Below are 24583 nucleotides of genomic sequence, written 5' to 3'. Positions count from 1 at the left end.
TTTGCATTTTATATATAGTGATTCATATGTACAAACTTTTCAATAAATTTAGCTATAGATTTAATTTTACACCAAAGCTCTTTTTTTTTGGACAATTATAAGGTTCATTTTCAAAATGTCATGGTTCGGTGAGTTTTTTTCTTGTTGGAAGTTACAAGTTATTACACTCAGCTAAGTATTAACAATATGACTCGAATACTATTATGTAATATATTTGTCTTCTCTTCCTGATTTTTATTGTTTTCTGTGTATTTGTTATGTTATTGAACAATGAGATTATGAAGGTGTTACCACTGACACAATGGGCTTGTTTAATTAACCATACAACTGAATTTAATGAGTTCATTGACATGTGAATAAAAGCCCCATGGACAGCCATTCTTTTCACATTAGCAAATGCTGTAGTTTACGTTTGTGTGTTTAATTAAATGCCATTATTTTCAATAACATTTCCTTATTTTTATATTAAAACATGCTGAGTATTTCCAATGTGTATTATATCAAAGAAATGTAACATAAAAAATCATGACAATCAATGTTATAAGGAGATGATAAGGGATCGGTGCTAGGGACTTTTCTATTTGACATAATTATTAATGATTTAGAGGAGGGAATACTCATACTTTGCGGATGACTCAAAACTGTGTTGGGTGATTAGAATGGAAAATGACTAGATGAATGGTTGGAAAGATGGAAAAAGAGGTCCAATGTTGGTAAATGTAAAGTTATGCATCTTGGGAGACACAACTAGAGTGCTACTTACAATCTAAATGGGGTAGAATTGGGTAAATCATAACTGGAAAAGGATCTACAAGTCCAAATCCAACAAAAAAACTGTGGTGCAGTGGTCAGTGTCATGGAGCAGCCAATAAGGCCATCAAGATTCTAGCCTTCATAAATGCCACTGTACAAGGCACTGGTTAGACCTCATCTAGAATTTGGAGTGCAATTCTGGGCTTCTCGCTACCAAAAGAACATTATAGAACTGAAAAAGAGGGTGGGTTGGCAGATGGGGACCGAGAATGGGGTGCGTGCGTCTCGTGCGCGTGTGCCCAATTCTGGGTTTAGGCGCGGGACGGCAATGGTGATAGTCGCACCGGGAGCCGCTTTAATGAGAGCTGCTCCATCTGTACATCTTATTTCAACCTATACTACTATGTTACTGAGATATTATAGATAACATATAAATATGTATACAAATAAAAACACATATAACACTATCTACATAACCAATGTTCCCTCTATATTGAGTAATATGCAAAAGGACAGAGTTAAAATTGTAGCTTGAGGAATGGGCCACATTGAGGAATGGGCCACATTCCCTCCTTATGGGCCACATTCACAATCTGCTGGACTTCCATATCTAGTTCAGGTTTACAATATTTAAAGTCGTTTATGTTTATGGATATAATGGGACTTATTTTGCTCCTCTCAGGCATAGTTTATACCACCAATTTGGAGAGGTGGAAGGCGCTCCGTCGTTTTTCTCTCCTCACTTTGCGGGATTTTGGCTTTGGGAAAAGGAGCACTGAAGATCACATCCAGGAGGAGGCTCACTGCTTGGTGGCAGAACTAAAGAAGACTGAAGGTTAGTACAAAGGGCACACAATTAGAGTATACTGTAGATTTTAGACTATTATTAACAAAATATTAAACACCCAGTAGAGGGGGAAATTGCTATTGCTAGCAGCATTGGGCTGTTTTATCCTACAGGGTTACCTAAAGAATACAGCCTTGTGCTGACTGGCATAGGGCTTGGTTGGCACTACAGTAAGATGAGCTCATGTTGCAGGTTTTGCTAGGATAGTGCCACCAGCCCTATCTGGCATACCTACTGCTAGTAGCAGCAAATTTGGTGAAATTTGTGCCAAATGTTTTAGATCACAGTGCTAATAATGGTTAGAATTTTTTGAAGGGTTGGTATAAAAATGTCTCTCATATTATTTTTATAACAATGTAAAACAAGATCTGTACTGGTGATCATCATCATTGTCATTGGATCTTGGACCAGGAACAGACAAGTGCCACTGACATGCCACATAAGATGTGTATCTGCGGTATTATCAAATCTGAATGGGCCATATTGTAGTACTTGGGCTAATACAGACCACCTATTCACTATTGCATCCTAACTGTGCAAAAATTCCCAATGGGCAGAGACTTTTCAGTCTACATGGCAGTAGTAGATGACAAATGCATTTTAAATGGAAAAAAAGTCTTTATGGCCAACTATGCTTTTCAAGGCCCCCATACACTGCAACAACTTCTCCCCTCATAGGATTTGCACACAGTGCTTCCTTGAGCCACCCAGGACCTTCCTGGGTGGCAGGAACGGATGCGATATATTGCATGCAATCCCCACTAAGCTTGCCCGGAGCCGGGAGCAATTCTGCAGATTGCTTCTCCTGCTGGGGCGACTCAGAGAGGACCGCGCATTGCATCCAGTGGCGGATTCAGGGGGGGGGGGGGCACCCGGGCACGTGCCCCCCCTGTCATTTCATTTTGTAGCTGAGGACCAGGGCTTTCCAACGAGCCCAGCCCCGTGTCTCTAGTCCCCCGGGAACCGGAGATATCGCCTGGCAAAGCTGTAACTTTTTTCCCCATAGGATAATATGGGACCCGTCAATTCCGACCCTCACCCGGTTCCGACGGCTGCCAGTTCCCGCCCTGGCATCACAGAAGCTTGTGGTTGATATCATTCAATTCCAAATCGCTGGGCCTTCAATATGATACCAGGCTGGTCCATATCGCTCAATCGGTTCCAGAGATATTATGTGTAAACCGATTTTTTTTATTTTTGAAATGTAATTTCATGGCTGTTCATGTTCTTTGAGGGCAGATTACTCTGGAACCAAATGTTCCAGTTTCACTGGACCAAAATCAATCAAAGCCCACTCAAAAGTTCTTCAATATGATACTCATGAAAATGGGTCAGTTGCTTCCGAAGATATAGCCAGTTAAATGAGATAACTGGTTAAAGGGTTTAAAGGGTGGGGGGGTGGTTTTCTCTCCCCCTCGCGGATCCTGAACAAAGTGAAAGGGGGGGGGGGGGGGGTCACCATGACAGTGGGAGAGGTTATTTGTGTGAGCTCCTGGAACAGTGGCCATGGCCTCACAATGGTGTTGTCTCAAAGGGAATGATGTAGAGAGGCAGTGCACAGTGAAAAGGTAACAGCGAGAGGCAAAGAGTGATGTCTGAAAGAGGCAGAGACCAACAGGAGAGAGAGGTAGTGACAGTCACACCGGGGAGAGGTAGAGGGTGATGTAGTGGAGAAAAGGCAGGGATAGTGGGAGATAGAGGGGCAGTGATTAACAGGGAGGGACAAAGGGTGACAGTGAGAAGCATTGGGTGACCTCAGGGAGACCATAAAAGAGGTAGTAAGTGGGTGATGCCAGGAGAAGGCAATGTGTGACAGAGGATGGCAGGTAGAGACATTGGATGACATGAGAGGTGACAGAAAGAGATAGTGGGGAAGGAGGAGGGGGATAGAGGAGAAGGCGGGGAGGGAGAGAGGTGGAGAGAAAGGAGGGGGATAGAGAGAGTGGGGTAGAGGGAAATGGAGAGGGAGAGACAAAGGAAGAGAGGATTAGAGTTAGGAATCGATAGAGGCTAAGGAGGGAGAGAGAGAAAAGGGGGGAGTAGGAATGGGAGAGAGGAAGAGAGAGAGATGAAGAGGGAGAGAGGAAGAGTGAGATAAGGGGAAGAGAGAGAAATGGAGAGGAGGGAGAGATCAGGGGTAAAGGAAGGGAGAGAAAGGAAAAGAGACAGATGTGGATAGAGAGAGAGAGAGAGAGAAGGAGAGACGGAGAAAGAAAGATGGAGTGATGTAACATTGATGCAAGTGTGGTGTGAAGCAGCTTGTGAGGTAGAGGGCCATACGGCCACATTCTAAGCTGCGCTAGACCTCCAACTTACCTGCGGCTGTAAGCTCCAGGCTGCTGCACGGCTCCCGCTTCTGGTTGCCAGCTGCGAGGGTCAGACCCCCTGCTTCTAGATGTCAGTTTCCGGCTAGCGCAAGGATCATACCACAGCTCCTGGCTCTTGCTTCTGTTGTCAGCTCCAGGCAGCTTCGAGGGTCAGGCTCCTGCCTCTACCTGTCTTCTTCTGGCTCCCGCGAGGTTCAGACTCCAGCTCCCGGCTCTTGTTTCTGGTGTCAGCTCCTGGCTTAAACTAGATTAAAAAAAATAATCACCTAAATGACAGGGGGGGGGACACATGCCTTGGTTCCCCCCCCCCCCCTGAATCCGCCACTGGTAACACCCATTACAGAATATACCACACACGTAATGTCCATTTTCCCCATCACCGTTATCCATACATGCTGGGCAAAAATTTCCAGTGTGTATGAACCTCTATCTATCTATCTACCATTGAAAAGGGAATAGGAACACATTGAAATTTGTAAAATATATAAAAAAGGACCAGACTCCCCCCTTGCTTACCACCACCACCACCCGACCCAGAGTAGCGGAGGAACGCATCCTGGATTAAATGTGCAGTTACAGTAGCAGAATTTTTACCTGTGTGCATGCCAGTGCACAGCGGGCTCTCTGCAGCGGCCAGTGACAGAAACCATGGGGCCCCATACACTGTTATCCCTGCCCCCCTCCCCATCAAACATCATCAATTTCTTCCCATGCTGAAACATAAACTGGACACACTCCCTCCCCCTTTGGCCTGCGCTCTATCACACCGACCCTCTCCCTGCGTTCTATCACGCCGAAGCACTCCCTCACCCTGCAGCCGTATTCTCTCTATCACACTGATGCACTCCCTCACCCTGGGACTTGCGCTCTATCACACTGACGCACTCCCACATCCTGATTCTCTCACACTGATGCACTCCCTCACCCTGCGCTATATCACACTGACGCACTCCCTCAGCCTGCGCTATATCACACTGGCGCACTCCCTCACCCTACGCTATATCATACTGGCGCACTCCCTCACCCTGCATTATATCCCACTGGCGCACTCCCTCACCCTGTGCTATATCCCACTGACGCACTCCCTCACCCTGCGTTATATCCCACTGACGCATTTCCTCACCCTGCGCTATATCACACTGACGCACTCCCTCACCCTGCGCTATATCCCACTGACGCACTCCCTCACCCTGCGCTATATCACACTGGCGCACTCCCTCACCCTGCGCTATATCACACTAGCGCACTCCCTCACCCTGCACTATATCCCACTGACGCACTCCCTCACCCTGCGCTATATCCCACTGACGCACTCCCTCACCCTGTAGCCTGCGCTTTATTACCCTGCACGATATCCCACGGCACACTTAATCGCCCCGCGCCTGCACTCTATAACGCTGACGAACCCTGTGGCATGTGTACTATTATGCCGATGAGCTCCCTAACCCTCCGTCTTGACCCACCACAGGATAATTCTGACCCTCCCCCCTAGTGCTTAACCCTCGTACCCTGAGGCCTAACCCTTACCCCCCCCCCCTCACCTAAAACTTACTACCCCTTCCCTGAGCCTAACTCTCTCAGCCTAACCCACCCCCCAAATATACACACATACCATAACCCTTACTCTTACCTTTTAAACATCCACAGAGTCTGGCTGGTTCTGGGCAGGCCTGAGACTGTGGTTAGCACTGCAGCATCTCCTTCCCCTCTTGCTCAAGCAGCAGCAGCAGCCACCAAACTATGTAGCTCCGCCCACCGACCGGGGTCCGTTTAGCTCCGCCCCTCCGGTCCGCGAAGCCACGCCCACCCGCCGGGCAGTTGAGCTAGCACTGTGTAATTTACAGTGCGATTAAGTGGGGTGGGGGGCTGTTTTGGGGACCCCCTGTTGCCGGGCCAGGCAGCAGCTGGCTGCCGCTCTCTAATGCACATAGTGCAGAAGGGGGAGCGGTGGCAACAGTGGAAGGGTTGCGGGGCGCCCAGCGCCGGGCAGGGTGGAAGGGGGGGCAGCAGGCACTGGCAGTGAGGGAGGGGAAGCGAGTAGACTCTGGCTGTCTGTGTGGACGCATCGCTCAGTGACCCTCCCCGTCAGAGTCACTGAGGGTCCTCACACAGATAGACAGCTAGATAGAGGTAGAGAGAGAATTACTGTCTGTATCCTATTGGCTGCTGCTGCTGCAGCAGAGCATAAGCCTTGTGGGAGCTCTACCTCCGGCTCTGTGCTGCTGTGGCGCTGGCTCCTCCCCGCCACCGCAGCCGGCGGAGGCATAGTTACGTCACTGCAGGCCACACAGGGACTGGGCTGAGGCTGGCAGTGACGCCGTCTGCCGCTGTGCGGCTGAGCCCAATGACTGAGCCTGCTCAAATTTCGGCCTCACTAGCGTCGGCCTCCCGGGAAAGTTCCCGGTGGCTATAATGGCCAATCCGCCCCTGGCTATGAGAAGGAACATTTTAACTTTATTTATACACTCGTTGTAAGTCTGTCAAAATGATGGCTCAGTCCCTATCTGCTCCTACCTCCAATCTCTGTCTTCACAGCTCCCTCTCTCCATATTCAGAAAGTTTGAAACATATAATTTTGGTTTCACTTTCTGTTCAGGAGTAATTTGGTCCATTAAGTGGCCTCTAGTGTTTACTGGTGGTACTTCGCCTCAAAAAGGTGAGGGGGATTTGCATTTTATATATAGTGATTCATATGTACAAACTTTTCAATAAATTTAGCTATAGATTTAATTTTACACCAAAGCTCTTTTTTTTTGGACAATTATAAGGTTCATTTTCAAAATGTCATGGTTCGGTGAGTTTTTTTCTTGTTGGAAGTTACAAGTTATTACACTCAGCTAAGTATTAACAATATGACTCGAATACTATTATGTAATATATTTGTCTTCTCTTCCTGATTTTTATTGTTTTCTGTGTATTTGTTATGTTATTGAACAATGAGATTATGAAGGTGTTACCACTGACACAATGGGCTTGTTTAATTAACCATACAACTGAATTTAATGAGTTCATTGACATGTGAATAAAAGCCCCATGGACAGCCATTCTTTTCACATTAGCAAATGCTGTAGTTTACGTTTGTGTGTTTAATTAAATGCCATTATTTTCAATAACATTTCCTTATTTTTATATTAAAACATGCTGAGTATTTCCAATGTGTATTATATCAAAGAAATGTAACATAAAAAATCATGACAATCAATGTTATAAGGAGATGATAAGGGATCGGTGCTAGGGACTTTTCTATTTGACATAATTATTAATGATTTAGAGGAGGGAATACTCATACTTTGCGGATGACTCAAAACTGTGTTGGGTGATTAGAATGGAAAATGACTAGATGAATGGTTGGAAAGATGGAAAAAGAGGTCCAATGTTGGTAAATGTAAAGTTATGCATCTTGGGAGACACAACTAGAGTGCTACTTACAATCTAAATGGGGTAGAATTGGGTAAATCATAACTGGAAAAGGATCTACAAGTCCAAATCCAACAAAAAAACTGTGGTGCAGTGGTCAGTGTCATGGAGCAGCCAATAAGGCCATCAAGATTCTAGCCTTCATAAATGCCACTGTACAAGGCACTGGTTAGACCTCATCTAGAATTTGGAGTGCAATTCTGGGCTTCTCGCTACCAAAAGAACATTATAGAACTGAAAAAGAGGGTGGGTTGGCAGATGGGGACCGAGAATGGGGTGCGTGCGTCTCGTGCGCGTGTGCCCAATTCTGGGTTTAGGCGCGGGACGGCAATGGTGATAGTCGCACCGGGAGCCGCTTTAATGAGAGCTGCTCCATCTGTACATCTTATTTCAACCTATACTACTATGTTACTGAGATATTATAGATAACATATAAATATGTATACAAATAAAAACACATATAACACTATCTACATAACCAATGTTCCCTCTATATTGAGTAATATGCAAAAGGACAGAGTTAAAATTGTAGCTTGAGGAATGGGCCACATTGAGGAATGGGCCACATTCCCTCCTTATGGGCCACATTCACAATCTGCTGGACTTCCATATCTAGTTCAGGTTTACAATATTTAAAGTCGTTTATGTTTATGGATATAATGGGACTTATTTTGCTCCTCTCAGGCATAGTTTATACCACCAATTTGGAGAGGTGGAAGGCGCTCCGTCGTTTTTCTCTCCTCACTTTGCGGGATTTTGGCTTTGGGAAAAGGAGCACTGAAGATCACATCCAGGAGGAGGCTCACTGCTTGGTGGCAGAACTAAAGAAGACTGAAGGTTAGTACAAAGGGCACACAATTAGAGTATACTGTAGATTTTAGACTATTATTAACAAAATATTAAACACCCAGTAGAGGGGGAAATTGCTATTGCTAGCAGCATTGGGCTGTTTTATCCTACAGGGTTACCTAAAGAATACAGCCTTGTGCTGACTGGCATAGGGCTTGGTTGGCACTACAGTAAGATGAGCTCATGTTGCAGGTTTTGCTAGGATAGTGCCACCAGCCCTATCTGGCATACCTACTGCTAGTAGCAGCAAATTTGGTGAAATTTGTGCCAAATGTTTTAGATCACAGTGCTAATAATGGTTAGAATTTTTTGAAGGGTTGGTATAAAAATGTCTCTCATATTATTTTTATAACAATGTAAAACAAGATCTGTACTGGTGATCATCATCATTGTCATTGGATCTTGGACCAGGAACAGGCAAGTGCCACTGACATGCCACATAAGATGTGTATCTGCGGTATTATCAAATCTGAATGGGCCATATTGTAGTACTTGGGCTAATACAGACCACCTATTCACTATTGCATCCTAACTGTGCAAAAATTCCCAATGGGCAGAGACTTTTCAGTCTACATGGCAGTAGTAGATGACAAATGCATTTTAAATGGAAAAAAAGTCTTTATGGCCAACTATGCTTTTCAAGGCCCCCATACACTGCAACAACTTCTCCCCTCATAGGATTTGCACACAGTGCTTCCTTGAGCCACCCAGGACCTTCCTGGGTGGCAGGAACGGATGCGATATATTGCATGCAATCCCCACTAAGCTTGCCCGGAGCCGGGAGCAATTCTGCAGATTGCTTCTCCTGCTGGGGCGACTCAGAGAGGACCGCGCATTGCATCCAGTGGCGGATTCAGGGGGGGGGGGGGGCACCCGGGCACGTGCCCCCCCTGTCATTTCATTTTGTAGCTGAGGACCAGGGCTTTCCAACGAGCCCAGCCCCGTGTCTCTAGTCCCCCGGGAACCGGAGATATCGCCTGGCAAAGCTGTAACTTTTTTCCCCATAGGATAATATGGGACCCGTCAATTCCGACCCTCACCCGGTTCCGACGGCTGCCAGTTCCCGCCCTGGCATCACAGAAGCTTGTGGTTGATATCATTCAATTCCAAATCGCTGGGCCTTCAATATGATACCAGGCTGGTCCATATCGCTCAATCGGTTCCAGAGATATTATGTGTAAACCGATTTTTTTTATTTTTGAAATGTAATTTCATGGCTGTTCATGTTCTTTGAGGGCAGATTACTCTGGAACCAAATGTTCCAGTTTCACTGGACCAAAATCAATCAAAGCCCACTCAAAAGTTCTTCAATATGATACTCATGAAAATGGGTCAGTTGCTTCCGAAGATATAGCCAGTTAAATGAGATAACTGGTTAAAGGGTTTAAAGGGTGGGGGGGTGGTTTTCTCTCCCCCTCACACCTGAAAATGCAGGGACTAGGCTGGTGTAAAAGGGGCCAAACTGGGAATGCATTTTCTGGTGTGAAAGGGGTATTATTTCAAATAGCCGGTATCTGCAGTGCTCTGAATACAGCCAGGCTCTGCCACTGTGAGTGGCTATCACTTCTGTCTGGCGGCGGCTGTCCCCCATTTACCGCGAGCATGTATTCCCCCTTGGCAATGAACATGTAATCCCACATGGCAACGAGCATGGAACCTCTGGCAATGAGCATGGAACCCTTGGCAATGAGCATATAGATAAGCAGCATTTATGTAGCATAATTTATGGTACTTATGTAATATCTGGGCTCCCGTTTTTCTTATGAGACCGCGTCCCCTCGTGGGGCTCGCTGCGCTCGCCACGCTTCGGGCACTATATAAAATCAACTCCATGCGTAGATGGATAGTAGGGGTATGAAAAAATGGGGTGCATTTAACATGGGAGCCCAGATAATACATAAGTACCTAATTTTTAATAGGCATTATGGTGTTTGGCATAATACATAATGGACATAATGGCGTGTATCTTAACGTGTAATGGACATTATGGTGTAAATGTTTAATGCGTGCCTTTGGTGGACAATGTCCCTGTTTATGAAGCGTACTGTGAATTTTGGCTTAATCTTTGTGGCATTATGTGAATTCTGGCTCAATCCGTGTGGCATTATGTGAATTTTGTCTCAATATATGTGGCATTATGTGAATTTTGTCTCAATCCGTGTGGCATCATGTGAATTTTGGCTCAATCCATGTGGCATTATGTGAATTTTGGCTCAATTCGTGTGGCAGTATGTGAATTTTGTCTCAATCTGTGTGGCATTATGTGAATTTTGGCTCAATCTGTGTGGCATTATGTAAATTTTGGCTCAATCCGTGTGGCATTATGTGAATTTTGGCTCAATCCATGTGGCATTATGTGAATTTTGACACAATCCATGTGGCATTATGTGAATTTTGGCTCAATCCATTTGGCATTAAGTGAATTTTGGCTAAATCCGTGTGTTATTATGTAAATTTTGGCTCAATCCGTGTGGCATTATGTGAATTTTGACACAATCCATGTGGCATTATTTGAATTTTGGCTCAATCCATGTGGAATTATGTGAATTGAGTTTCATTCCATTTGGCATCATGTGTAAGGGGGAAGTATAAAGGGGTCTAGTATTTTGTTGCATAATGTGTAGAAGTTGTATATGGTGTTGTAGACTACACTCAAGGACACACCTCTGTTGAGTGGCCACACCCCTTTTCCGGAGCGCGCCTTCGGCGCGCGTACAACTACGTCCTTCGCTTTTGTCGCCATGTTGGGCCTGCGTACTTTAAATGCCAGCGCCTATTTTTAATCCCTTTCCCACCCTCTCTCTGCCACTCTCTTAGCATGTACACTGGCACCACTAACACCGCCCCCTCCCCCACCTAAACCCTTTTATCATGGTGCCCCCCCCTTTCATTTTACCCTGGATCCGCCCCTGGCGCTCAGCTTGTCTATCTTTTATAAACCCACCCCCAGATTCCAGGGAAAGTAGCCTACCGGAATCTGGGGGTGGGCTTATAGAAGACAGTCAAGCTGAGCGCGGTGTCCTATGCTGCGGCAAGGTCAGCGAAGCAGAGCAGTGCTGCTGTTCATTGGGTATGACAGCCAGCATATATATTAAACTAGCTCAATGGTTGCCAAACTTACTTGAATCACTGTACCCTAGAGAATCATCACTTTTGTTTATGGCATCCCTAGGATAAAAACTGTTTTTATTGACAAATTTGGTAAAAATATTAAATGAAGTAAATTTTGCCTACCTGTCATTATTTAGTTCTGTTGTGGTTGATAGTTGTGCATCTTTTTGTCCACATGTTTTATCATTGGCAGCCACTAGCGCTGGTTTTGCCAATAGTTTTAACCATGAATAATTAGATTTGGAACTTGACCACCAACCTACTGCAAGACGACACCCCTGCAGAAGTCAGGTGACACTCAAGCAAACCACTGTTGGGAATCACTGCACTAGCTGAAGTAGCCAGCGTTGCCTGGGTTTAAATATTCAGGTTATTAAGTTACCAACAATATTTTTAAAAAGAAAGAGAGCGCAAAACCGAAATCTGAATATTTGTTATAGGTTTATTAACCAGTAAAAAACAATTAAAATATGCATTTGTAAATATATAGAATAAAATACATTATTTATTTTATTTAACAGAGTCACACTCTTAAATAGATGGGCACCAGTGAGTAATAAATGTATTTTATTGTATATATTTACAAATGCATATTCAAATTGTTTTTTACTGGTTAATAAACCTACTGTATAACAAATATTTAGATTTTGGTTTTGCACTCTCTGTCCTTTTAAAACTATTTCTGCAAGTAATCTATTCCAATTACTTCTGGGAGCTGCACTACCAAATCTTCGGTGTGATCATCATAATTCATTTATTTGGTGTTATTGTTTTAATTTTGGTACTAATTGACATATCGGAACTGCGACTGATTTTTTGGTATTATAAGTTATCAACAAGTTAGATGTAACTGTCAACATTTTATAAATAATTAGCAGCTCTTCCAACACACCCATGAGGTGGCTGCACTGTGTCGTTTTTTTTAATGGGGTTTCGCCAGTAGCCCTAATCCCCAGGTGCTGTATGTGATGATCTCAGGTGTTGAATCTCTGTTCCAGGATAATGTGGTGCAGCAGAGGGTGTGTAAGGGGCAGGGGCTTCAATGCTCATCTCTCAGGTGTGGAATGTCTGCACCTAGATGAGCTCAGCCTTGCGACTTCAATGCTCATCTCTCAGGTGTGGAATGTCTGCACCTAGATGAGCTCAGCCTTGCGACTTCAATGCTCATATCTGAGGTGTGGAATGTCTGCACCAAGATGAGTTCAGCCTATCCCACGGACAAATCTGATCTAGTATAGGAGCTGGGAATATGTCATTCCCAGACATTGATTAATGTCTGTCTCAGCCTGTGGGCCTGCTTCACCCTCTGTAGTGAGGAAATAAGTGCTGCTGCGTCTTCTGAATATATTGCGCACTGACCCTCTAATGCTGCTGACGAAGCCTCGCCAGCCTGAGCGTGGGGTCTTTTCTTTTAGAATGTCATTTAAACTTTCCTTCACTTGATGGAGTTCTCTAAGTTCAGCTTCTTTCTTTTTTATTTCCTCCTCCACTTCTCTTTTGAGCTGTAATGCGTCCATCATGTCGTCATTTGGAGTCTCTTGTATGTTTTCCTCCAGCTGTCCGCTCCTTTCTCTGTCACTCCTATCATCGCCAGTCACGTCCGTGCTGACAGTATGAGGCAGTAGACTTTCTGTGAGCGTCCACATGGCACTATAGTTATGTGCCTCTTCTATCCAGCCTAAATAACGATCATAGCTCCATGCTTTTGGAGCACCAACCATCTCAATCTCTGTAGAGCCATCCCTGATAGTCACCATCAGTTGGTCCTCTTGTAGATCTCCTGGGTGAATTATTTCACCATCATCACATACTCGCTTTGAAACTGAATACACCAAGTCAATCTTTTGGTCATCCAAACATAAGGTACTGTATACCACTACGTTGCAGGGTATTTCCGCCATGGTTTGAGAAGATAATAAGACAAAATCTGTCAGAGCTGCTTCTATGTCCCGTGACTCTGCAACAATAATGCTCTCTGTGCAGTGCGCTGCTTTTTTTTTACCCTCCAAGCTCCATCGTGACATCACTAGCTGTTGTGACATCACTAGCTATTGTGACATCACAAGCTATTGTGAGATCACTCTACCAGTGCCTTGCTGACAGTTTGTCCCTCTTTATATAGTTAATGAAGTTTACGTTGTTTTACACTAAAAGTTATAGAATAAAGGTTTAATTTGATTTATATTTGATCTTTTCATATCTTGTTATTTGGATCTCCATTACTGCAACAGTATATCTCATAATTTTATCCTTATGAATAAAAAGAAACATTTTTCAATAAAATAATAAAACTAATGTCATATAGAAAATAAGATTTTGGAGGAGTGGATGTAGGAAAGGTGTTATTATGTATGTAGTATTCAGGGGCGCCAACAGGCGCCCCTGACTACTACATTTTTTTTTTGCATCTATCCATTTTAATATTCGATGGCCAGGTGCAGGGGCTACCTGGGGGTGGGGCCTGTGCGGCATGACCCAGGAAACTTGTCTATTGCCCCAAGGGGCTGGGAGGGCTACCCAACCTTCGGGAGCCTCCCAGTTGTTCCTGGAGTGTATGCAAGAATGGCTAATGGAGGGAGATGCATTCGGTGCAGAGGCAGCAGGTGGGTCATGAGCTTACAGGGGAAGGTGATCGAGGAGCAGTGGCTGCTGCTGTCCCTGATTTGGAGTACCGACCACACATTGCATGAGGGAGCCAGTTAGCATATGTACATGTAATGTTGTATGTTTTATATATATATGTGCTGACAACCATACCCAGTGATCCGCAGCACCGTGTTTTTCAGGGTATCCGGTTAGTGGATAGCAGAGGCGTAGGGAGGGCGGAGCCACCGGAGCTCCTGCTCCGGGCGCCGATTGGTCGGATGGCGCCGCCGGCCCGCCCCCCCTCCGCAAAAATCAACCCTGCAGAAGAAAGCGCGCGCCGGCGGTTGCCCTGCCCGGCGGCTGCTGCTTATTGTGCACGGCCGCCTCCCGCGCTTGTCGGCGCGGGCGCGGCCATGACAGGGTATCTGTCATTAAAAAAAAATGATTGCCTGCACTCCCCTGTCTCCCGATCGATGGTGGTAAAGTGGTACTCCGGTACACAGGGAGGCATCCACCTGCGTCTCCCCTTCAGTGCGCACTGTACTACCGTGTACCAGGGGTGGATTTGTGTCACCAGGGATGGAGCCTGCTGCTACCAGAAGGAGAAGGTGGGCGGAGCTGCTGCTACTCTGCTGACGGAGGATGAATCTGCGGGGTGCTGCCTGCTGGGGACATAACTGCTGCTGGATGCCAGAGCTGCGAAGAGGGGAAGAAGCTGCCGGATGGAGGAGTGGAAGCCTTTGCCGGGTGCTGGAGGTATGAGTTGAGGCTAAGCCAGCTCTGCTGCCAGGAGCATTTTTTTCTGGATCCGACCCCTGCCCAGTACTGCACTGCTGCAACAGCCGCCGCTTTTCCCCCCTCCCCATGTCACCACTGCCACCATGTCCCCCTTTCCATCGACACAGTAACTGCTGCAGCCCCCAACACATTACCCTTGTTATTATAAATAAATAATATATACAGCTGTGTCTGCCCCTGGCTCTCTCACCCTCCCTTTGCTTTGTCCCCCTTATTGCCTTGCTGTGCTTACAGTACTGCTCCCCCAAACACTGTCCCTACTACCCTCAGCCTACTTTTGTTGTGTGGAGTTTGTATGTTATCCCTTTTGACAGAGTTAATAAAGGGGTGTGTGGGCTTTGAAATGTAAGTCGATTGCTGCACATGTTTTAATTCAGGCATTTGTATAGATCTGCTGAGTGCTTTACTACTTCTTGCTGTGTTTGTGTGTGTGTGTATGTATATATATATATATATATATATATATATATATATATATATATATATATATAATATATATGCTATGTGGGGGGCGCCACAAACTTTTAGCAGGGGGGAGCAAACTTTATAGTTACGCCACTGCTCCTGCCCCCTGCCCGGTCCCTGACGCTTGGTGACTCACTCCAATGTAAATCGTGCTGCTGCTGCTCGGACCGGCTTCCGGGCAGCGCAGCGCAGCAGCACTCGGATTCCTCCCACAGTCGCCTGCCTCTCACTCCCTCCTCCGTCATCAGCCACAGCCATCCCAAGCGCTAATGTGGATAGTTTCTGCTGCCGCCCGTGCCGCCCTGCTATCATTATTCAAGGTGGATTTTTTTTTTGTTTACAGCTAATTAATGATGTAATAAGATTAATAATACACTTGGGGTTTGGGGGAGGGGAGGAGGGGGGGGGGGGGGAGTGAATCTCTCTGGCATCTGCTGCTGCCCTGCTGTGCTGTATATATATTTATTTATTTACAGCTGTCAGCATGTTATATAGCGCAGCAGATTCCGTTACAGCGTCTTATATAGCGCAGTAGATTCCGTTACAGTGTCTTATATAGCGCAGTAGATTCCGTTACAGTGTCTTATATAGCGCAGTAGATTCCGTTACAGTGTCTTATATAGCGCAGCAGATTCCGTTACAGCGTCTTATATAGCGCAGTAGATTCCGTTACAGTGTCTTATATAGCGCAGCAGATTCCGTTACAGCATCTTATATAGCGCAGTAGATTCCGTTACAGTGTCTTATATAGCGCAGCAGATTCCGTTACAGTGTCTTATATAGCGCAGCAGATTCCGTTACAGTGTCGATGCTTCTTTTATTGAAGATTTCATCCATATGTACAAAAATTTAAAAACCAGTATATACATAATAAATAAGGAAAGTAATGAATACATATACCTAGAATCAAAATAGCACAAGAACAAAACATATAGCAATCTGCCTCATATAAACTAAAACATATATATATATATATATATATATATATATATATATAGAATTATAAATGAAACTATAACATTAAAGAAAAAAATTTGAAACCCATTTTTTACTAAGAGAATCACTTATCCATCATCTTGTATCCATCATTCATCCCCATACTCCCCATATATTCATCATTCAAGCCTCGAGGAAACCATCAACATGCAAAACAATTTAACCACCCAACCATCACCACACCCTTGATACCCACCACCTTGAAACATAAATTTATATAACCCATGCCCACAAGACATTCATTTAAATCAAACACTCCCCCCTTACATTCAATTCACCAACATAAATTAAATAAGACTTATGCTAGGGATGTGTATATAAACCTTTCCTTTAAAAAAAAATGAAGGAAAACATGCACTACGTGTTTAAAGAAGAAAAGTTCCCAGAAGGTCCGGGATTACACCAGACGCCACCTACTAAGGAGGTTTCAGCTGGCCCCACAGGCGAGACCAGCTGATAGCATCTAGCTTTTCCCTTTCCTTATCCATCACCACCTTTACATCCTGTAGGATAAGATCCACCACCATCCTAAGAGGAAGGACCTTTTTCCTGATTCCAATATGACACCGTGCATGCCACGTGTGGTACCTAACAACTAAACTAACTATATAAATGGTGCACAAATCAAAATCCCCATATCTCTTGAAAGCACCGTAGGCCCATTCCGGGTAACTAAGCCCCGAAAGACAAGGAATGCCCAGTGAGATTGACACCGATCTATAAACTTCAACATTGAAGGGACACTTAAGAAAAAAGTGGTCTATAGTCTCCTCCTCCCCAAGACATTCCTCCCGTGGACAACCACGATCATTGGTCCTTTTAAACTTAAGGTTCCCTCCAACATAGAGCTTCCCTTGGAACGAGAGCCAGGCAATGTCTCTAAACTTCAGAGGGATCCGTCGGTCATTGAGCAACTTCAACCCAGCTGAACAGACGGTGCCTGGACAATCTCTCAAAGCCAGCGGGGCCAGGAAGTAGATTTGCAAGACCCTCTTCCCCAACTCCTTCCTCGAGAGGTCCCTTACATCTCCAACTGCCACACCCCACTTGGTAATCATCCTAATGGCCAGAATCACGTAGATCGGAAGGTATCCTCTGCCAGTCCAGGGCTTTTTCAGTCGGCCTCCCTCTATCCACGCTCTGGAAAAGGGATTCCACCACTCCAGAAAACCCTGTACCCATCGAGGGGGGTCTTCCATAAAGATGCTACCAATATTCAGCTTTAGAAAAGCTGTTGTGAAGAAGACTACAGGGTTGACCATATCTTGGCCTCCCTCTGCCCTCGATCTGTACACAATACCTCTCTTGACCATGTTCATCTTGTTTCCCCAAAACATGTGGAAAAACAGAGAACATAGTCTGGACCACAGCGATTGTGGCAAACAACAGACGTAGCTGACATACAGGAACATTGGTACCAAATAGGTCTTGCATATGTCCACCCTTTCCCTCAGGGAAAATTTTTTACTTTTCCATAGGTTTACTTTCTTGGTTGCATCCTCCAGCTTCCTTTCCCAATTTGCTGTGGCATAATCACCATGGTCGAAATGGATGCCTAAAACTTTGATGCTATCACTGGCCACGGGGAAGGTGTCCGGGAGGGGAAACTCCTTCCCTCCCTCCCCCATCCAGAAAACTTCACTCTTGTCTTTGTTCACTTTTGAACCGGAAGTCACAGAGTAATTCTGGACTAGTTGGTCAATGACACCCGCCTCTGCCACAGATGACAGAATTATGGTGACATCGTCCGCATAGGCTGTCACCCTTAGCGTGAAATCCGGAGCCAGCTGCAGTCCCTCCAATGCGCTGTTCTCAATCCTCCTTATCAGAGGATCGATCGCAAAAACATAGAGAAGAGAGCTCAGGGGGCATCCCTGACGTACTCCCGAGTCCACACTAAAGGAGGGCCCTACCCAACCATTGACAAGAGGGAAGCTCTCGGCCTTACTATATAGAATTTTGAGCCAATCTACCATCTTCCCCGGGAAGCCATACCTTTCCAGTAAAGCCCAGAGGTACTTATGGTTGACACGGTCAAAAGCCTTGGATTGGTCCAAAGCCAGCAGATATTTTCCAAACTTTCCAGCCCTACACCGCTCCACGGCCTCCCGGACACCAAGGACTGCACTAAAGGTGCTACGCCCTTTCACGGTGCAATGCTGGGAAGATGAAAGAAGAGCTTTTGAGAACTCTATTATTCTGTTGAAAAATACTTTTGCCAAAATCTTTCTATCTGTATTGAGGAGGGCGATGGGGCGCCAATTCTCAATACGAGTACGATCCTTACCTTTGAACAACAGAATAAGCGCCGACCGTCTCATGGAAGGAGACAGTTCACCTTTCTCCAAACAGGTATTAAACACCTCCGTAAGACGGGGAGCGATGACATCAGACAGTTCTTTATAAAATTCCGATGTTAGACCATCAGGTCCGGGTGACTTCTTTGGTGACAATCCACCAATCGCTTCCCTCACTTCTTCTACACTTATTCTGTTGCACAAACAATCAAGAGAGGTACCTGGATTCACCAGACCTGGGGTCTCCCTCAGAAACGATTCCATCTTTTCTCCGATAAGTGATTTCTCAGACAGAAGGTCAGAGTAATAGTCCTTCACAACTCTCAGGATGCCTTCTTTCCCCTCCTGAAGCACACCCTGATTGTCATGTAGACCTCTGATTTCCTTAACTTCAGTCCTCCTCTTACAATCCTGGTAGGGATCCGGCGAGTGGTATGTACCGAAATCCCTCTCCAGGGTCAAAGAAGCTAACCGATTATATTGGTATTCCTTCATCTGAGCCTTCACTCTGGAGATTTCCCCACCATCTCCATTCTCAGAGATCAGGAAATCTAATTCCCTTTTCAGAGCATAGTAGGTATTTTTTTTTATCAAGTTCTTTTTCCTTACCAGCCTCTTGAAGAAACCCTGGACTTTCTTTTTAAAAACCTCCCACCACTCAGATCTACTCCATCCTGCCTCCAACAGCGATTCATGATCCATCAGGAGATCTCTGAGAGACTGCATCACGCCCTCATTCTTCAGGAGTTCAGCATTCAACCTCCATAGACCCCTCCCTTTCTGGATGGTCTCTGAAGCATTCAAGGAGAAAGAGAAAAAACAGTGGTCAGAGAATTCTACTGGCTCTACCTTGGGGGGCAGAGTTTTCGAACCTCCTTTAACAAAAAATCTATCTATTCTAGACCTACGCTTACCACAGAAATAAGTGAAACCCGTGAGGTCTGGGAAATGCTTGACATGAACATCCTCCAGACCAGCCTGTCCTACCATGCTAACTAAGAAATTTGCATCATAGCCCAGGGTCTTATTATTTTTGGGCCCTCCTCTATCTTTTGGCCTGGTGACAGTGTTAAAGTCACCACCAAAAATGACCTGCTGAGCTGTGAACAGAAAAGGTTTTATTAACCCGAAAAGACATTTCCTGTCCCAAGGTGATTGGGGGCCATAGATGTTAATTAGCCTCAGGTCCTGTCCCCTAAGGTTAACGTCCAAAACTATACACCTTCCTACCTCCAGTTCTACAAATCTATTTATGGTTACCTTGTCGGTAAAAAGAACCGCCACCCCACTGTAGGGCTCAGCCGCAAGAGACCAAAACGAGGGACCCCTGGTCCATTCCCTCTTAGCCCTATGCAGGACCTCGAGGGTTCTCGTTCTGGTCTCCTGAAGGAAAAGTATGTCAAAATCCTTGCCATTCAAAAAATCATAGGCCATAAGCTGGGCCCTACCAGATGATATTGATGCCACATTAAGAGTGGCACATTTAATGAGATGGGGATCCATAAATAAATTTGTAAAGGATTTAACATAAGCTCTTATTTATTTCACCATTACCATCACCATCCATTCTCTCTCCTCCACCCATGTCATTCGTGACCACTTCCATACCTTCAGACAAACCATCTGGGTTTACGCTGATGTCTGGCGGTTTACTTTCCTTATCTATTTCTGGGTTGCTTTCAGTTGGAATATTTGCCTCAGGAGTTTTGCTCTTTTGAAGTTTAGATTTCCTAAGGGCATCTTCACCTGATACTTCCGATTCTTCATGGGCTATTCTTTTATTAGCTTTACCTTTTGTGGCCCTGATATTGGTACTAATATTGCTTGCCCCTTTCCTATGCTTAGAGGTCTCCTTCTCCCTCTGTTCACTTTGCCTGTCTTTAATTTTGTCAATTATTTTCTCAATTTTATTTTTTTTTCCACTTGGTTTGAAAACTAGGCCTTCTTTTTGTTTAACTATATCACCCTCACCAATCCCAGACTCCTCTTCATCCTCACTCTCAGAGAAAGCTAGGAATCTGTTTGAAAGATTTAGGTTGGTTTCTATCACCTTTTTACAGGACTTTTTCCCTTTTTTTACCATTTGAAAAGGTTCCTCTTCTCCTTTTGAGTCTGCCACCCACTCTACTTGCTGGTCTTTATTAATTATGGCTTTTGCATAATTTTCGTTACTCTGTGGATTGTTTGTGGGATTCTTAGCAGAATTTGGGCACCTGCTGTATGGGTGTCCCACCTGGCCACACAGGTTGCATTTCACCTTATTGCACGTGTTTGAAGCATGGCCGACTTCATTACACATGTTACATTTCTGTTCCCCACATTCACTGCTATTATGACCAATCTGGCCACATTTGAAACACGTGCGGGGCTGGCCAGGGTAGAATACTTGGATCCTATCTCTACCAATATACGCCGCCGATGGTAGGTGCAAGGTCTTTCCCTCTATCTGATGTAATTTTACCAGGACCGACCAAGCACCTCCCCACACTCCAAGCGTATACCCAATTTTAGTGAGTTTGCTCTTGACTGTGCAATTTCTGTTTAACCAAAATTCAATATCCTCGGCTGGAATTAAGTCATTCCTGACTAAGATCTTAATTCTCACATACTCAGGCCTGGAGGATGTGGCCGTCACTATAAAACCCTCATATTTTTCCTCTGCTTTTTTCCTCTCCCATTCTTCAAACACTTTGTGCATCTTATAAGGGGATAAGAAACTCACATCAAAGAAGGGAGATCTGTCGGGGTGTATACACGCCGACAGATCACCGGCATGGCAATTTAGAGAAAAAATCATATTTAAAAAGTCTGACTGCGAGGGGGTTTCTGTTTTGCCAATCCATTTAAATTGGAGCAAGTGACGCCTACCATAAGAACTCTTTACAGGCCCTTCATGATTTAAGACATTTTCTTTCATGCCTTCATTTTGACAAACTGCCTTTGCATAAGATATTGGTGTCGACACATCATTTGCAACATTTTCAATACTTTTCTGTTTGTTAATTTGACTAGAAATTAGCTTTAAGGCACCCCTTGCACCTTCAGGTGCACCAATGGCCCCAAAAACAGTCTCAAAAACAACCATTTCATTACTGTTTAAAGTGTCCACATTTAGTCTTTTTTGACCCTGTGTCAGCATTTCACATGTCGACTTTTTCCCAACATTACCTTCTGCTGTTATAACAGGTTCACAAGAAATCACCACATTATTACTTTTACTTGAGAAAGACACTTTCTTTTTCTCAGTTTCACATGCATAACTTGGCCCTGCAACTTGACTGTCTATTACATTTTTAACAGCCTTTCCTTTTTTGTACTTTAAGACATCAGAAATCAGTGCCGCTTTTTCCAATACTGCTTCACATTCTGAGGCTGAAAGACAGTCTGGTAAGTTACTCTGGTGTTCCTTGAAGACCACAGGGGTCCCCAGGAACGCACTGTCCTCCTCTGGCTCATTCATCACATAATCAGTACTTACAGTGTCCTGGGGATCCCCTGCCTTGGTCTTACTCACTGCTGCTCCTGTTGTGATGGACCCAGACGGCACCTCTCTCTCTCCTCCGATCACTGCCGGTTTCACACTCGCTGTTTTAGCCACAGTTAGCATCTTGCCTGCAGCCTCTGTCCTGTTCAGTGTTTCCTTGTCAGATTCCTCTAGCATAGTAGCTGCCACGTTCTCAGGTTTCACTGCAGGTGTCTTCCTGGTTCCCTCACTGCTGGAATCTAGGTCAGAGCACAGCTTGACAGCGTGGGAAAGATTAACCACCTGGTGTGCAGTTGACTCATGCAGTGCTGGAGATTTTTCACAGCTGATGCCATCCATCTCTTTAAGCTGTATACGGCGTTCTATCTTATTCAGACTTTTTAAATGTCTTGAGACAATGTTATCCAGTGTGCACTGATCCCATTTGGAAATAGCATTGCGTTTTTCCTTGGCTTTCTGCAGCTTACGGTTAACAAACACTATTTCACGTCTCAAGTCCTGCAGACACATCAAATCAAAGTGCCTGTCTTCATCTTCATCAAAAGAAGATTCACTCAACAGCATGAAACTTGTACCCCCCACGGCAGTTGTTTCTTTGCCACCGCTGGATGCTTTCGCAGCAGGTTCTCCCATCTCTTCTCCCCGCACCAGGCTAGGTGCAGGGGTACCTCCGGGATCTTCTGGGGGGTCCTTCATGCCACTGTTCTCATCTGCAGCCATGATTTCAGGTACTGGGTCAGATCTTCTGGACCTTGTAGCTGCACCAGTCCTGGGGGTCTTAGGGCCAGCTTTGCGGGCTGCTGGTCTCCTGCTGACACCCTTCACCATTATGCTCTTTTGCTCCAGGCAACCCCGCACCGGGTGCTTGCCTTTTGCTTTTCCCAGGAAAGGTGCCCCAAGCCTGGGGAAGCTGGGGGCGGAACTCTCACTGCACTGGAAGGCTGGAGCTCACACTCTGCACGTCTGCTCAGGTAGGCTACAAACGTTACAGTGTCTTATATAGCGCAGCAGATTCCGTTACAGTGTCTTATATAGCGCAGCAGATTCCGTTACAGTGTCTTATATAGCGCAGCAGATACCGTTACGGCGTCTTATATAGCGCAGCAGATTCCATCACAGTGTCTTATATAGCGCAGCAGATTCCGTTACAGTGTCTTATATAGCACAGCAGATTCCGTTACAGTGTCTTATATAGCACAGAAGCTACAATTACAGTGTCTTATATAGCGCAGCAGATTCCGTCACAGTGTCTTATATAGCGCAGCAGATTCCGTTACAGTGTCTTATATAGCGCAGCAGATTCCGTTACAGTGTCTTATATAGCGCAGCAGATTCCGTTACAGTGTCTTATGTAGCGCAGCAGATACCGTTCCGGCGCCTTATATAGCGTAGCAGATTCCGTTCCGGCGTCTTATATAGCGCAGCAGATACCGTTACAGCGTCTTATATAGCGCAGCAGATACCGTTACGGCGTCTTATATAGCGCAGCAGATTCCGTCACAGTGTCTTATATAGCGCAGCAGATTCCGTTACAGTGTCTTATATAGCACAGCAGATTCCGTTACAGTGTCTTATATAGCACAGAAGCTACCATTACAGTGTCTTATATAGCGCAGCAGATTCCGTCACAGTGTCTTATATAGCGCAGCAGATTCCGTTACAGCGTCTTATATAGCGCAGCAGATTCCGTTACAGTGTCTTATATAGCACAGCAGATTCCGTTACAGTTTCTTATATAGTGCAGCAGATTCCGTTACAGTGTCTTATATAGCACAGCAGATTCCGTTACAGTTTCTTATATAGTGCAGCAGATTCCGTTACAGTGTCTTATATAGCACAGAAGCTACCATTACAGTGTCTTATATAGCGCAGCAGATTCCGTTACAGTGTCTTATGTAGCGCAGCAGATTCCGTTACAGTGTCTTATATAGCGCAGCAGATTCCGTTACAGTGTCTTATATAGCGCAGCAGATACCGTTCCGGCGCCTTATATAGCGCAGCAGATTCCGTTCCGGCGTCTTATATAGCGCAGCAGGTACCGTTACGGCGTCTTATATAGTGCAGCAGATTCCGTTACAGCGTCTTATATAGCGCAGCAGATTCCGTCACAGTGTCTTATATAGCGCAGCAGATTCCGTTATAGTGTCTTATATAGCACAGCAGATTCCGTTACAGTGTCTTATATAGCGCAGCAGATTCCATTACAGTGTCTTATATAGCACAGAAGCTACCATTACAGTGTCTTATATAGCGCAGCAGATTCCGTCACAGTGTCTTATATAGCGCAGCAGATTCCGTTATAGTGTCTTATATAGCACAGCAGATTCCGTTACAGTGTCTTATATAGCGCAGCAGATTCCGTTACAGTGTCTTATATAGCACAGAAGCTACCATTACAGTGTCTTATATAGCGCAGCAGATTCCGTCACAGTGTCTTATATAGCGCAGCAGATTCCGTTACAGCGTCTTATATAGCGCAGCAGATTCCGTTACAGTGTCTTATATAGCACAGCAGATTCCGTTACAGTTTCTTATATAGTGCAGCAGATTCCATTACAGCGTCTTATATAGCGCAGCAGATTCCGTTACAGCGTCTTATATAGTGTCTTATTTTTTAAGTTTTTTCTTTTCAAATGTAACATGCAAACACATG

At 45.1% G+C, this 24583-nt stretch overlaps 1 protein-coding gene across 3 annotated transcripts in view; it reads left to right on the top strand.

The window, feature by feature from the left end:
* The window catches only part of LOC146036048 (cytochrome P450 2G1-like), a 66744-nt gene that overhangs the window by 21415 nt on the left and 20746 nt on the right, over positions 1-24583 (top strand). For 2 of the 3 annotated variants that reach the window (XM_083159819.1, XM_083159818.1), the window contains exons 4-5: positions 1436-1588; positions 8029-8181. In XM_083159819.1, the coding sequence (XP_083015945.1) occupies positions 1436-1588; positions 8029-8181 (306 nt within the window). Of the gene's footprint in view, positions 1-1435; positions 1589-8028; positions 8182-21864; positions 22902-24583 lie in introns of those variants that run through there. The other variant, XM_083159820.1, reaches the window with a different exon arrangement.

The sequence above is a fragment of the Crinia signifera genome, chromosome 9 (assembly GCF_055691185.1).
Source record: "Crinia signifera chromosome 9, ASM5569118v1, whole genome shotgun sequence".
In the NCBI taxonomy this organism is placed as follows: domain Eukaryota; kingdom Metazoa; phylum Chordata; class Amphibia; order Anura; family Myobatrachidae; genus Crinia; species Crinia signifera.
The sequence above is the reverse complement of the archived record's forward strand: the minus strand, read 5'-3'. Positions and strand labels throughout refer to the sequence as shown.